Source organism: Takifugu flavidus, chromosome 1 (genome assembly GCF_003711565.1).
Source record: "Takifugu flavidus isolate HTHZ2018 chromosome 1, ASM371156v2, whole genome shotgun sequence".
Taxonomy (NCBI): domain Eukaryota; kingdom Metazoa; phylum Chordata; class Actinopteri; order Tetraodontiformes; family Tetraodontidae; genus Takifugu; species Takifugu flavidus.
Window position 1 is genome coordinate 13,774,509 of NC_079520.1, and position 13,859 is coordinate 13,788,367.

The 13,859-nt window shown below is 41.9% G+C and overlaps 2 protein-coding genes across 5 annotated transcripts in view; one reads left to right on the forward strand and one right to left on the reverse strand.

Annotated features, from left to right (window-relative positions):
• Positions 1–9,085, forward strand: part of itgbl1 (integrin, beta-like 1) — a 25,011-nt gene extending 15,926 nt beyond the window's left edge. Inside the window, exons 8-11 of the mRNA XM_057036912.1 lie at positions 2,819–2,935; positions 6,000–6,146; positions 7,133–7,246; positions 8,499–9,085. Of these exons, the coding sequence (XP_056892892.1) occupies positions 2,819–2,935; positions 6,000–6,146; positions 7,133–7,246; positions 8,499–8,587 (467 nt within the window). The 3' untranslated portion in view covers positions 8,588–9,085. The remainder of the gene's footprint in view (positions 1–2,818; positions 2,936–5,999; positions 6,147–7,132; positions 7,247–8,498) is intronic.
• fgf14 (fibroblast growth factor 14) overlaps positions 8,877–13,859 on the reverse strand; it is a 64,658-nt gene continuing 59,675 nt past the window's right edge. For all 4 annotated transcript variants that reach the window (XM_057036925.1, XM_057036942.1, XM_057036951.1 and 1 more), the window contains exons 4-5: positions 12,321–12,519; positions 8,877–12,090 (exon numbers count right to left, since the gene is read on the reverse strand). In XM_057036925.1, the coding sequence (XP_056892905.1) occupies positions 11,948–12,090; positions 12,321–12,519 (342 nt within the window). In that variant the 3' untranslated portion in view covers positions 8,877–11,947. The remainder of the gene's footprint in view (positions 12,091–12,320; positions 12,520–13,859) is intronic.

The window sequence follows — 13,859 nt, forward strand, 5'->3', positions numbered from 1 at the left end:
ATATTCCTGCCAAGGAACTTATCAACACCAGTAAACTACGTTGTCATGTTTTACGATGGGGATCTACCCTTTCCCGTCTGGCTGGCTCCAACTGTCTGACCAGTCTTCAGGTCAAGGAAGGGTCAACTGACTTGCTTATGTGTATTCCTACTAAAGAGTATATAGTATTCCTAACTTCTAAACTAACTGTAACATAAAACAAAACATATAGTATAACACATGCTAATAGGATAAAAGATGCTAACAAGATAAAATATTTCTCTTCACTATGCACAAATAGTGCCCGTGCACCCCCCCCCCCACCACCACCACCACCACCACCACCATCCCCCCTTCCACCTGCACATAATAAAAATAGTAAAGCTTAACTTCTGCTGCAAGAGTTAATTAGCTTTATTCCACCAACAGCACCTTCAAATTAAATCCAGTGGCTGCTGCATAATGAAACCCCAAATTGCCATGTGCAATGAAACAATTAATGACAGCTATGTCCATACCTGCTTTTAAAAAATATCTTTCTCTTTTCACCATGCTATGTACTGCATGTGGAGTATGTTTTCACTCCACACAACAGAAACTACAATAGTTGTGCATGTACAAAAGCATCTGATCAGACTCCAGTATTCTTAAAACTATGTGAGACACTCTATCCAATGCTGTGCCTGCATTTTGGTTTACAAACGAAAATCCAAGGAGGACGCCGTTCATCCTTTGGTGGAAGGCAAAGGATGCGGTGAGAAGGTGGAGAGTGCCGGCCTGCATGACGCACAGTGATGGGAGACAGGAAGCCGGGTGGGAGAGAAAGAGAAGGAGACAGACGTAGAAAATCACTTTAGCACGGGTGAATGCGGCTGGTAGAGACGGCAGTTTGAGCAGAAAAGCCGTGCAGTTTCACAGCTTTTCTGCTCGAATAGCAGAGGATGGCCTCGTGGATAGCAGGTCTTTGTAGGTCTTTCTACTGTTGTATTGGCTTGTGTTGACACTATCTATAAATTATGACGGATGAGTTCATCCTCATCTATCGATTTACCTATCCTCCATCACGGGATGATCTCAGTCCTTGATGACAGGTCTATTTCTTCTGTTCCTTACAACACTGAGTCTGTGAAGTACTTCTTTTCAATGCAACGGGTCTAACATATCGCTACTGTCACACATGGACAAGTAATTTGGTTTAAAAACCTTTGGAGAGCCCTGGAGATAAAAAAAAAAAAGATTGTTAATGGAGGTCCCTTCTTTATCTCAGCTAAACAAATATCAGGAGAAGGAACACACAGTCAGCGCTCTCATATCAGTCAGCAATGCACACCTCATCAGTTTTTAAAAGCAATATAAAGCCTTTGACTACACAGTTAGATTGCATTAACATGCTGCAAAACCTGCGTTGGTTCAGTAGAGTCATTCATTTTTGTTGGTGCAAATTCAAGCTTTATTTTCACCGTAAATTTGTAGTGTTCCCGTGGAGTTTATCCAACATCTGACTCGCACTGTGATCATGAAGTGAAGCTAATAAATGACACCCCCCACTGTTTTACCTTTGAATTTACTGACATTTGTATTTGCCTTTCTGAAACATCCTGCAAAGCGATGCGTGATAAAAGCACGGCTACTTGCCCCAAACCCTCGTAACGCATATATTCTAAATAATAATCCAAGCCAGCAGGTGCTTCATCATCACCTGCCGTGCAGTTTGAGTCAGATATGTGCCCACTTTAAAGCTAACAGATTCACAAAGTGTCAGACTAATGTCTGCAGATGTGACATTAATGTTGACCTTGGGCAGGGTAAAGCCCGAGAGGTAATCAATAAGGCTGGGGTGTTATGACATCACATTTGGGTTGCCGGGGTAACTGGAACAGATGGGGAGATGCATGCAGTGAAGAGGAAGTGCATGTGTGCCTGTGTATACTTGTGATCGAAATGACAGCGATGTTTCATGGACAATAGTTTTTATGAGGCTGTCATTCAAGTAGCTGTCTCGTAAAATCGCATTTTCCTGTGTTATCTTGGCCCTAATTCTGTTCAGCTACTCATCCCGTGATATTGTCATATGCTTGAAGATTGTTTCAGGTCCTAAATACAAAATATATCATGCAGGGCTTCAAACAATTTCAGAGACGTTTGTAGAAAAAGTACATACCCCACCAACTCAAAACACGAGGATGTCAGTGAGGATTGTTCTAATCTCTTTCCATGAAGCTTAACATTTTCCTTTCTATTCGTCTTCCTGCTGAGAAGCTTGCTTGTTTATTTGTAGAACTGAAATGTTATGTCCCATTGCCACCACTGAACTAAATTAATCTGGTGCACCATGGTGCTCCATGGAGGGCTCTTTCTATCAGCTGCTCCCCTGTATTATCTTAGAACAGTATGTGGGCACTGCTGTATTTTCAGCTTGTGTGTGTATATTTTACCACCAAGAGGAATGGTCAATAAGATGGTTTTGCATGTTGGATCTGAAGACATTATAATATCCAATGAGTTTCACCATGGAGGAAATTCTCCCTCAGTTCATTCCCTGGTGGCACTGGCAGGCTGACTGAAATAGGATGACAGCTTCTCTAAGTGCGCGCGCATGTGTGTTTTTTCTGTGTGTGTGTGCTTGGAGTGAGAGGCAGGGAGGTGTGAGTGTCCATAAGAGTGAGTGATTTGCATAAAGATTTTCCACTATGACTGGAGACATTTTGTCAGGCGGATCGATCCGTGTACAGAATCGGCCATTACGCACGTCTGCCGTGTCAGTATGAAACTGGAGCCATGGTAAAGACATCCCTAAGCCTTTGCTGAGTTGTGAGGACAGTCTGTGCTTTTTTTGTAGGTCAGTGCCTGTGCGGACAGTGTACGTGCCATCCACCTGGGGACACCCGCATCCACGGCAAAATCTGCGAGTGTGACGACCGCCAGTGCGAAAACATGAGTGGAGAAGTCTGCGGAGGTGAGAGTGCGCAGGCACGCGCTCACATGCGCCCGCACACACATACACAGTCAAATTTTGTGTCCAAAAACTCCAATTCACGTTGGAATAGAATAAATATGGCAACCAGAATCACTCACTGAGTGCAAACCTTGTTCAAGGTCCAATAGTCTAATTAAAGTAGCATTTCTGGATCTGCATCTTTGTCTCTTTATCTTCACCTAATTTTAATGAATTCCTTGGCTTCTTCCACACCAGTAGGTTTCACTGAACTCCATCTGGCAGTTTGTGTGTAATCTTGCTAACAGACAGATGTTTTTACTTGGGGCTATGTGTGTCTGTATTTATTTTCTTCTTCTTGACTTGAACCTGGCAGCCAGCATGCTAATTGATTAATTCATCCACTTATCGAAAAGTGAACTTACATGAAGTCCAAGGATTATAAATAACACACATTAGGAATTGCTCCAAGTATTGGAGTTATTAGAAAGTGTAAGATTTCCACTCAGCCGGCCAAATTGATAGATTTTTTTAGACTCATTAATTGTCATCACAGTTATTATTCGTTAAAATCTTTATTTAAGGCTAAAATGTAATCTGCAACATGTATAAGGGCAGGTTTACAGTAGTGTGCAGGCCTTTTCAACGCCAGGCTGCTACTAAAACACCAAAAAGGAATTTTTGGTCAATATTTCTAGAGTTACTAGATCTTATATGAAACACAAAAATGATAACAATAGTTATAGTTTTCTTTCCAAGCTGAATTTATCAGTGGATGGCAACTATCATCAGATCTGTAGGTACCTCCTCCCATTACATAGCTACTCAAAAGCGCTGCATCATCAGCAACCATTGGCTTCTATCTGATTGTCACGCAAGGCTCCTCTTTGTGGTCAAGTTACGCCTTCTGTGAACAGATGTAAATTTCTTCTTCTTCTGCTATTAAAATGGAAAGATTCAGGGTACCAGCAAAATATCTCAATATGGTCAACGTCAAGGGGATCAAGGCAGAAAAAAGGCAGAAGACAAACTTTACAAGGTCATAAGACTCAAGTAGAAATTAGGCTTTTCTATTAAAGCAAATGATTTTATCACCTGCACTTGAAAAAGTGCAGCTGATTGGCTGATAATTGCTAAGTTGTGTTATCATGTTTGTAAAGGTTGTTTTTTTTTACTGTAACACCAGAATGTATGTCTCTGCTGGACTAAACACCATATTGCTCAGGTTCACGCCTTCCACACTCATTCCTTTCACTGTTCGCAGCTCCACAGACAGTAAAAGGCTGCTGCTCCGATGCAATTAGACACTCTCCCAGGGTGGTTGATAGAAGCGACCATGCATATCTCTTATAGCAGTCTTTCACACCTGGAATCGATAAGAAACCAGCTAACGTACCAATAAGTGTCTGAATTATTTTTTTTTGTCATTACAAAGTAAGACGGTTGTGAATAGTAGGAGCCAGGAATTCCAGGTAGAATAAAGGTTACACACGCTCCAAAAGCCAGTTGGTGACAGAAGGTTTCCAGTATGGCTCAATAGTAATCAAGACTTAAGTCTCAGGACAAATCCAGGTTGACAACCTGCCAGTGTTCCACTTCATCACTAGTTATTAATTCTTGACTGCATTATCCCTCTCGGGGTCAAGGGAGGGTGCTGGAGTCTATCCCAGCTGCATATGGGCAAAGGCAGGGTGCCCCTTAATGAGTAACTAGCTCATCCAGGGCCCTATGTGTGCATTTGGGGGTTCGGTACCTTGCTCCAGGGTACCTAGGCAGTGCTCTGAAGATGTCTTGACACCGCCCTTCTACACACCAGGGAACCCTCCACGTCTCATCCCAGTACTCTACGCACTGAGTTGCCACCAGCCACATAAGAAATTAAAGCCACGTCTACTCATTAAAGGGTTGCATATGTTAATAAAAAATGACATTCGGTAAAGGTTAGTGGGTGGTCTTTTTACAGTTGGAGGATAAATTCTTAACTGGTGTGTTTCAGCCCAGTTCCAGCCTCATCGAAGGACTGTTCTTTGTGGGTCTAACATCTGCTGGGTCTAACATCCACTCTCACATTAAGGTTTGATTTGAGGTTGATTCAGAGACTCCACATCAGATTGTCCTAATTTTGGGGGATGATCTTGAGCAGTGTTGATATTTAACAATTCACAGTGTGTTTAAAGTATAAGGGAAAAACATCTGCCAGAGTAATATTCTTGAATAAATAAATATACCCTAATGAAAGTATAACTAATGAGCATTGTGGCTAAAGTAAGTAAAGGTTTTTTCTGTACATTTTGCCATCTTTTTGCATCTAGCCTATATTGATTTGGCAAGCCAGACCAAACTAGTCATACAACACTGGACGGGTCAAAGATATCTATATTTTTGAAGTGTATTGAATGAATGCAGTCTCATGAATCTAATACTTTCCTGCAGCATTTTATGGATTTTCAATGATCTGCACATTACCACCTCTTCACTGTGACATGTGTAACCAGATATGAAGAGTAAATAATCGATCACCTTTCAGACCGTATTGACGTGATGTGTTTTGGTCTGGAAGTAATTAGGGTTCTGTTGAAGATGGAGGGGGTATAAGTGTATGTCTGTACTTGTGCTTATTTAAATCTCTGTCATGCTGGGGGCGATTAAAGCAGCCCGGCACTCGATTGCATCTTACAACCAATTAGGGTTCCTGTGTGTACGTGTACATGTGTCTGTGTGTTTTTGTCTGCCATCACCTTCCTTTGTTTTTCATCTCTTTGTAAAGCAGCTGAGATTTATCAAGGACAAGACAAGACCAGTGATGACAGTTTGTTTCATGTCCCCAGGGGGAAAAAAAATAAGCCTGCTGCGTCTCTCTCATCTCCCTGTAGCTGCGTCTCCTCGTACTGCCTATTACTGTCAGCAGCTGCAGTGTCAACTTTCCCTGCTTTAATGGTGTATTTTACCTCTCCAATAGCCCCTTTTTTGGTGTTCATTCCACACTCGCACACTTGTATAGTTTGCATCTAATTCTGATATTTTCTGATGTCTTTGCATCATATTTTGTGTCTTTAAATGAAGGCCCTTCTGCCCTCCATGCCAGGTCACGGATACTGTTCATGTGGACGCTGCATCTGCCAGGAGGGCTGGTTTGGGAAGCTGTGCCAGTTCCCCAGGTCATGTGACATGAGTGACACTCAAAGCAGGGAGCTCTGTGAGACCTCAGATGGAGTCTTTTGCAGCGGAAAAGGTGAACGTGATTTTGGGTTGCTACATTTTTTAAGAGCAGGCATTAATTTGTGAAAATGTAGAAACCTCATATTTATCATAATGCTTAATGTCAACAACCTTTGGGTTCTGAAAATTATATTAAGTCATACTTCAGAAAATACAATAGCCATCCCCCCAGTGACACTGTTAATGCTTACAGTGGGAGAGAATGGATAGACGGATGGAATTTCCTTTTACAATGAATCATCTGTGCGTCATTCTTTGGTCCGGACTCTGCTTCCTTAGTCCAGTTGCAATAAAAACACAACCAGTGGTCCAACACATTCAAGATATATTTTCAAAGTCTACTTATGGGATATAATATGCAGCCTCAATGTAATTACGTGCGTATTTGTAGTGCTGCTATTCGGTGGGTTGATCAAAATAATAAGCCTGATTTACAATTTCTGTCTCTTCAAGCCGAGGGTGCTCTTTGATGGAAAAGAGCAATTATCTAGACTGACATACCTGAACCCTCTGTAACGGTGCGTGTTACATTCTGTCGTAGCTGTCTGTCACACGAATATATCTGTGCTGATGTGCGCATTGTCATCGCCTGGCATGAATCATTAGGTGACAGATGACACCACACAACACCTCCTATGTTGTGTCACGTTGAAGCTCCAGAAATAGACGGTGTAGTTGGTCCGACCCTGCGGAGCTGAGCGGGGTGTGAAAATGAAGATGAGCGTGTTCATTCTCCAAATTCTGCTGCCTTCAGACAGCAGAACCACCTCCCCTCATCTCCCACCCTGTTCTGTAGCTTTCTGTGCCCCTCCTCTTCCTCACCTGTCAGCCTCCACCTTTCATCATGAGCTCCAGTCATCCCGTGTAGGGTAACCAAAGTCTGTGTTATTGAAAACCGTTATGGGATGTTCACTTTGTAGGGGAAATAAAGGATCCAAAGTTCCTCTTCCTGAAAGTAGTAAATTAGGAAAGTATATGTTCTCTATGTGTTTGTTGCAGGTTCCTGTCACTGTGGTCAGTGTATCTGCAATCCCAAAGACTGGTGGGTGTCTGGAGAGTACTGTGAATGCGACGACAGAGAGTGTGACAAACACGATGGCCTCGTTTGCACAGGTGAACCATACACTTGGAACTGAATATGGTGATGGGAAACCCTTATTCAAGTTTGAGAGATGTGTGTCTTTCAGCGAGCAGCAGACACCTCCACCACTGTATCATATAAAATGGACACCCACGGTGGCTGAGGATTTTGAATTGGATTCCCTGATATTGACAATGCAGTTATATTGTTTAGTAATATATAGTATTAGCATAATAATGCCTCATATCCTCTTAAAAACATCTGGTTAGTAAAATTCTTCCTGCATTTGCTGGAGAAAAACAACTGTTAATGACTTTCTTTTGCACTATGAAGGAAAAACCTTGGACAGAGGAGGAAGGAGACATCCACGCGCAGATTTTACCATTTATCCACAGGAGCTGTCTTCTCTCCTTCGATAATGAAAAGCTATCTACATATTTAGAATTATATCTGCCCTGTGGCTTTTCAAAAATCCAGACAGCTCCCCAGAAATGTTTCTCAGAATGACTCTGTGATGCCGGATGTCAGCATTAATGCGATTCCAATGAGCTATGTCGGTTCCTTATGCAGGGAAAAAAGGGAAAAGAATTATTATTATGTCCTCTTACGACTAAAGACTGCATCCCTCAATCTGGGGGAACGGGTTGATTTGAATAACTGATTTAAATAGTTTCCCTCTTTTTATTTATTAGATGTTTGCGCAATAATGGACAATTGGATATAACTTGTATTTTCACTCAATTTTATACATGATGCTATTAGGAATACTGTTTTTTGTATACTTTTTTTTTATATTTCATTAACAATTAAGAAAGACACCAAAATCCTAATTTGAATGTGCCAGTGTTGCCTTTCAAAATAATGATTCGGATTGGAAGAAGCAAAACTCATTTTATTATTCAGGATTCAGTCCGATGTCCAACATTAAGGCTGGAAATGATAAAAGGTGTTCTGATCACATAGGGCCCAGCGATGAACTGACGACTCATCCAGGGGTGGACCCTGCCTTCAAACATTGTTTACCCTCCCCGTGACCCCAAAAGGGATAAAAGACCCTTGAGACACCTCAAATTAAAGGGATTCTCAGTGGAATTTTTAAGGAGCCCAGATATTCCTATAGATGGTCCAAGGACCAGGCGAGTTCTGATGTGTAGTCTTCTCTTCAGGTCTCAGGAAGCAGAGTTGTGCTCTGATAGCAAGGTGTGAAAAGAGGAACCTTGCTAAAGGTCGAACGTGATGGCATAGCTCTTAATTCACGACTTCTCTTCTCACATCTTTTCACAGGGAACGGGTTTTGCAACTGTGGCACCTGTGAGTGCTGGGATGGCTGGACAGGGAATGCATGTGAGATCTGGGTGGGAGCAGAGTACTAAGGAGGAGAGAGGACGCTGTAATTAGGGACAGGGAGGCCTGGCTGCCTGGAGCAACCGGAGCAAAGCCGCCAGTCGCCACCATCCAGCGCCATGACAAGGAAAATCATATATGGAATTAATTCTGCCTTTAGAGTTTGTGCTGTAAATAAATATAGTGTAGTACTGCTTACATATTCATAAATTACATACAGAATCTTGGTGCAAACAAATGATGGACATACTTGCGAAAGGTGACGTTTTGGAGGACTGTTGGTAACTGGCTAAGTACAAAACGTAATGCTTGACACGGTTACTGTTTAAAGTTTTTTATTTCTTTTTCATAATAAAACATTAAATGTGCCGCATGACACAACAATTTGCATGGAAAACAATGCGAAGTCCTTAATCATACATGGTTACAAATCTGTTATAACATGACATAATTCCCATGGGTATACTTGCAATGGTGTATATATATTATATATATGTTTGAAAATAAATCGGTTTTATTAGTGCCTATATTCTTCACCTGGAAACCAAACCAAACACTCTGCATTGACAACCCACACGCCATTAAAGGTATACGTGATTGACATTTCAGACTCAGCTCATATACATGATAAATTCAACATAGTGGAAACAAAAAAGCGGGCATACGTATTTCTGTCATGGCATGCTTGATCTACATGTCACTGTAGAAAGCTCAGTCCCCACAAGAAAAGAGGACGGACCGGGGAAAGAAAATTTAAAATCTACTTTGGCCTTTTTCATGCGTAAATGAGCTAATCCCTCTGTTTTCGTTTCCCCATCCAAAATGACAGGTGCAATAATATATTGCACACTATATTGCATTAAGTATGTTACCGACATTACAGTACACCTTTATATAAATATTTTCTATGTTGTATCTGTGTGTACAACAAACACAAACTGTATAGTGTAGACAAACTCATTGCATATATGTATGTAAAATTAGCGGTACATACGAACAGTTCTTGATAGACATAGCCTACTACATGCAGTTCATCAATGCCATCCTCTTCCCATGCAACAGATGGGACCAGGTACAAGAACAGAAAGGGCTGAGAACAAAAGCAGCAAACCAAAACCAAATTTGAGAAAAATACAAAAGAAAATACATCCGGACTAAGATGTACATTTACACACCAGTCGTCAACAAATATAAGTCAAGAGCCATTTCAGCTGGACTTCAGCAGGTGGACGGTGAAGGGATGGAGAGTGAGTGGCAGCGACGAGGACAGAACAACAGCCTTGAACGCAGCAACAGTGCTTTTCAACCCGCATCCCCCCGTGTAGAGCATCGGCAGCAGTTTTATTCATAGACACATCAACTTCTAACTCATGCTCTTTAAGTGCAGGACACAAATGGCCATGTGTTATCTCAAAATAAATAAACTCACTTTTTTTCAATAGTTGTGATTTAGCAGAACAATGCAACTACTTCTACATTCTAAATTTTACCTTAAAATAAACTACTTGAAAAGTATAGTTAAAGCGAGACAAACCTGATCTTAAGTGCGCTGTCTAGAACAAATTTAAGGAATTGCTGAGAGTTGTGATGAAAATGCTCAACAGAAAGTGTTGTGAGTCACTTCAGATCCATTGTGAGTGTGCTGGAACCAACAACATGTCCATTCAACTCCGACTCCCCTCAGCTTACGCAACCAAAGAATGACGCCCATACCTGGTTATCTGGTTATCCTTATACAAAACACATGCATGTTATTAATTGAAGGTATATATTTGTCTTCAAAAACATGACATCAGTCCAGGGGTCTCAGAAAAAACGGTATCACAGTGAAAAATGGATCAGAATTTGAGTTTCTGTTTGTGGGATGCAACAGACTTTGGTACGTTTTCAATGGACACGTCTCAATGGGGTCGGTGAGGTTTCTTTTTAAAAAAAAAATTAGGTTACCTTTCTTTTGATCATGGACGATGCTACTTGTACTCTACATATTGTAGATGCGTTATGTGGGTGAGGCACCTTTGGTCCAGTGGAGACTGGAAACCTGTTTCAGCATGCCAGTAATCAAGGTCCAAACAGGCACATGATCAGCCAAGATGATCAGAACTGGACTCTGCATGCTAGAAGCTAGGAAATATAATAATAATAATAATAATAATAATAATAATAATAATAATAATATAATAATAATAATAATAATAATAACTTTTTAGTATTTCCTTTCCCGAAATGTTGTACAGTGATTACAATAAAGCTGTCTCTTGCACAATGCTGCACAAACAGAGAACACAATGTTAACCTTGCTCATGCTCACCAAACAGGACTACAGCCAATAAAAATGATGTTCCTCATTGGTTTTCAGCCACGGCTGAAAGTGAAAGGCTGCCCTACCACGGAGACCATTGCTGCAGGTATAGACCATCTGGGTCAAAGCCACACGTTTTATCTCGCAAGCCAGTGAGTGAGGGACGGAGGCCTACAAGGCCTAGAGATATTCCTAGAGCCCATGCTCTAAAAGAAGAGTAAAGAAAAATAGACTTCAGGTTTTCTATTTACCAGAGAAGGCGGTCTGAGCCGCTGGCGGGACTGAGTGATATGCATACACTATACAGCGCTCTCCCACCCACACACACATCTGTTTACAAACGTGTGTCCGTATGCGTGGAGAGAACTCCTTCCATTGATTGCGGTGGCGCTAATTAGCACTTCATCGTCTGTGATGGCAGGACCTATCCGCCAATCTGGGGTGTGTTTATATGAGCTGTAAAATCAACATGGCTGATTTTTCCCCACCCATGTTTTGTATGAATGTGTGCATGTTGTAGGCAAGAGGAACCACTGGTGTAACATATGCATGTGTTTGGTGTTTTTAATGCCACGTGTGCGTGAACGGGTTTTATAGAAAATCGCTCGGCGTCCTTGCAAAACCTTTTCTAAGTAACTTGACAAAGAGAAAAGTGTGAATACAGTTAGAAAGAGGGGAAGGGGGAGATACTTGTAAAAAATAGAGGACAACCGTCCAAATATTTACTCTATCTATACAGTCTCTATCCCAGATCATAGCTGGTGAACTGTGGTATAGAAAATAGATCTGAAGGTTACACAGACTCTGCTGCAACAGGGCATTACATAGAGGGGAAAGGTTTCTTGGATGAACCATCAACAAGCAAAACGCCACCTCAAGTGTGGCTGTGAAACACGTGCTATTCACAGGAATTCTCTCAGTCTCTGAGGAATTGGAAGGCATTCCATGTTCGAAGGTTCTCTTCCCTCCTGTGCTGCGGTCAGTCAGCTGCCTCAGATTCCATCAGTCCATGCGCAGACAGCTGGAGAATGAGAGGATGAGGCCGAGGAAGAGGAGGGGAAACGCGCTGGGCACCGGTCAGGTGTGGCTATGTGGCGGGTTTGTCGGGCTTGCTGACAGGTTTACCTCCATTCATGACTGCGGGCTCACTTGTGCTTTTACTGGGCGGCGCAGACGTCTTGGGTACTGTCTCTCCAATGTCGTGCAGCGAGGGCTCTCTGTACATGGCGACTGGAAAAGCAGACGGTCAAGAACAAAAGAGGTAAAACGCTGAAAAAGGCCTGCTCCTGCCGTTGGCTCAAGAATATTAACACATTTCCACAAAACAGGCACGGAGGAAAAGGGCACCTCATATATTAATTTACTTGAATAAATCATTTCCACAGTGACTACTGGGTAAACCAGAAGGTTAGCTGACTGCAGCTGGATCGTTTTATAATGAGAAAACCCCAAAGACTCACCTTCTAATGGCTTAGGCAGGAAGTGAGCAGCTGGTTTAGTTTTTTTGACCCGGTTCCCCTTCATGGCTTGGCCCTCTTTATTGAGCCCTAGGAACCAAGCTCTTCCCGATTCCTGTTGTCTGTACAACATGGACGAGTAGATCACGTAGTAGTTCTCAAACACAGACTCTTTGAACTTGCACTCCGCTGTAAAGAGTTCCTGCAGCGACACACACAAGCACCACAACGTCAGCCAAAATAAATAGGAGACTTCATTTGAATATCGCACAAGAAGGATATTCCAGTGGGCTTGAATTAATAATTCATGGTCCATATTATATAAGCGTGAAACAGCTGTCAGATTCATAATTTATACTGTAACTTTAGTGGAGGTCACCACGATAAATGCCACCTTTATTCCACACTCACACCAAAGAGAATAACGTTACGGCATGTGCAGCCGAACTGGACTTCATCCAGTGAAAAGGATGCTTGAGCGCTGCACTCTCACCACAGACACGTCTAATTCAATGCTAATTAAGCCTAATGACCATCCTCAGTAAAATACAGCTCTCATTTTCTCGTTGGCCTTAACCTTCCCCTCTGACTTAAGGCTCAGCCAATTATCTCATGTTCGTAAAAAAGCCATCTGATATTTTGTTTGGCAATAAGCTTTGTACAGCACTCACACGTCTATACGTTATTTTAGCCACTAATGTCTTGTTAATAATACACAGAAATGCCAATTCGTCCCAGGACAGTGCTCTCTGTTGCCATTTGTCTTCGACTGCCTTATGAACTGTGTGTGAATAATGATGGAACTAATCAAGTGACTTCTCCATGCTCTGCACCTCACTCTGGCAAAGACAAATGAACACGGGAGCGCTGCGTCTCTCCCCACCGCTGCCACCAATTCATCTCTGGCCAGCAGGGTAATAAGAAACATTTCCACCGTGTCTGTTTGACCAGGCTAAAAATAAAGGTAGTTGACGGGGGTGTTTAATCAAAACAGAATCACCACAATGAAAGGTTTTCAACATCGGCTATGACTTCTCATATCAGCTCAAAGAATCTACCACCAGTTCTGAATCATGGGCTTAAAAATAATGACAATAACTTTGTTACTTCCAAATTGGAGATTATAAAGATGTATATATGGGCTCATACCAAAATATTCAAATATTTTCTAAGCAAAAATCATGTCTGTGTGCAAAGTTGCTGGGTTAAGCTACTTAAGTCACACTGCAGAACATGTTAGTGTTCTTGTTGGGTTTTGGCATTAGGCTTCCATTAATGGAAGACCCAGATATCCAGAGTGTCACTAGCTGTAGCTAAGAATGAAGGTTAATGCTTCCTGTATATCTGGATGATAGCATCATAATTATCAATCATAGACCCTCCAATCTGATTATCTAGATATGATGTCACTACTGACCAGATTGCATCACATCACCATTCTACTAGTGGTGCCAAGACAAGAAACCCAGTGGTTCCCTGGGTAACTGAGGAAGCTGGGCTTTAAGAAATATTCGGTGTGAAAGCCTTTTACCCATGTAGAGG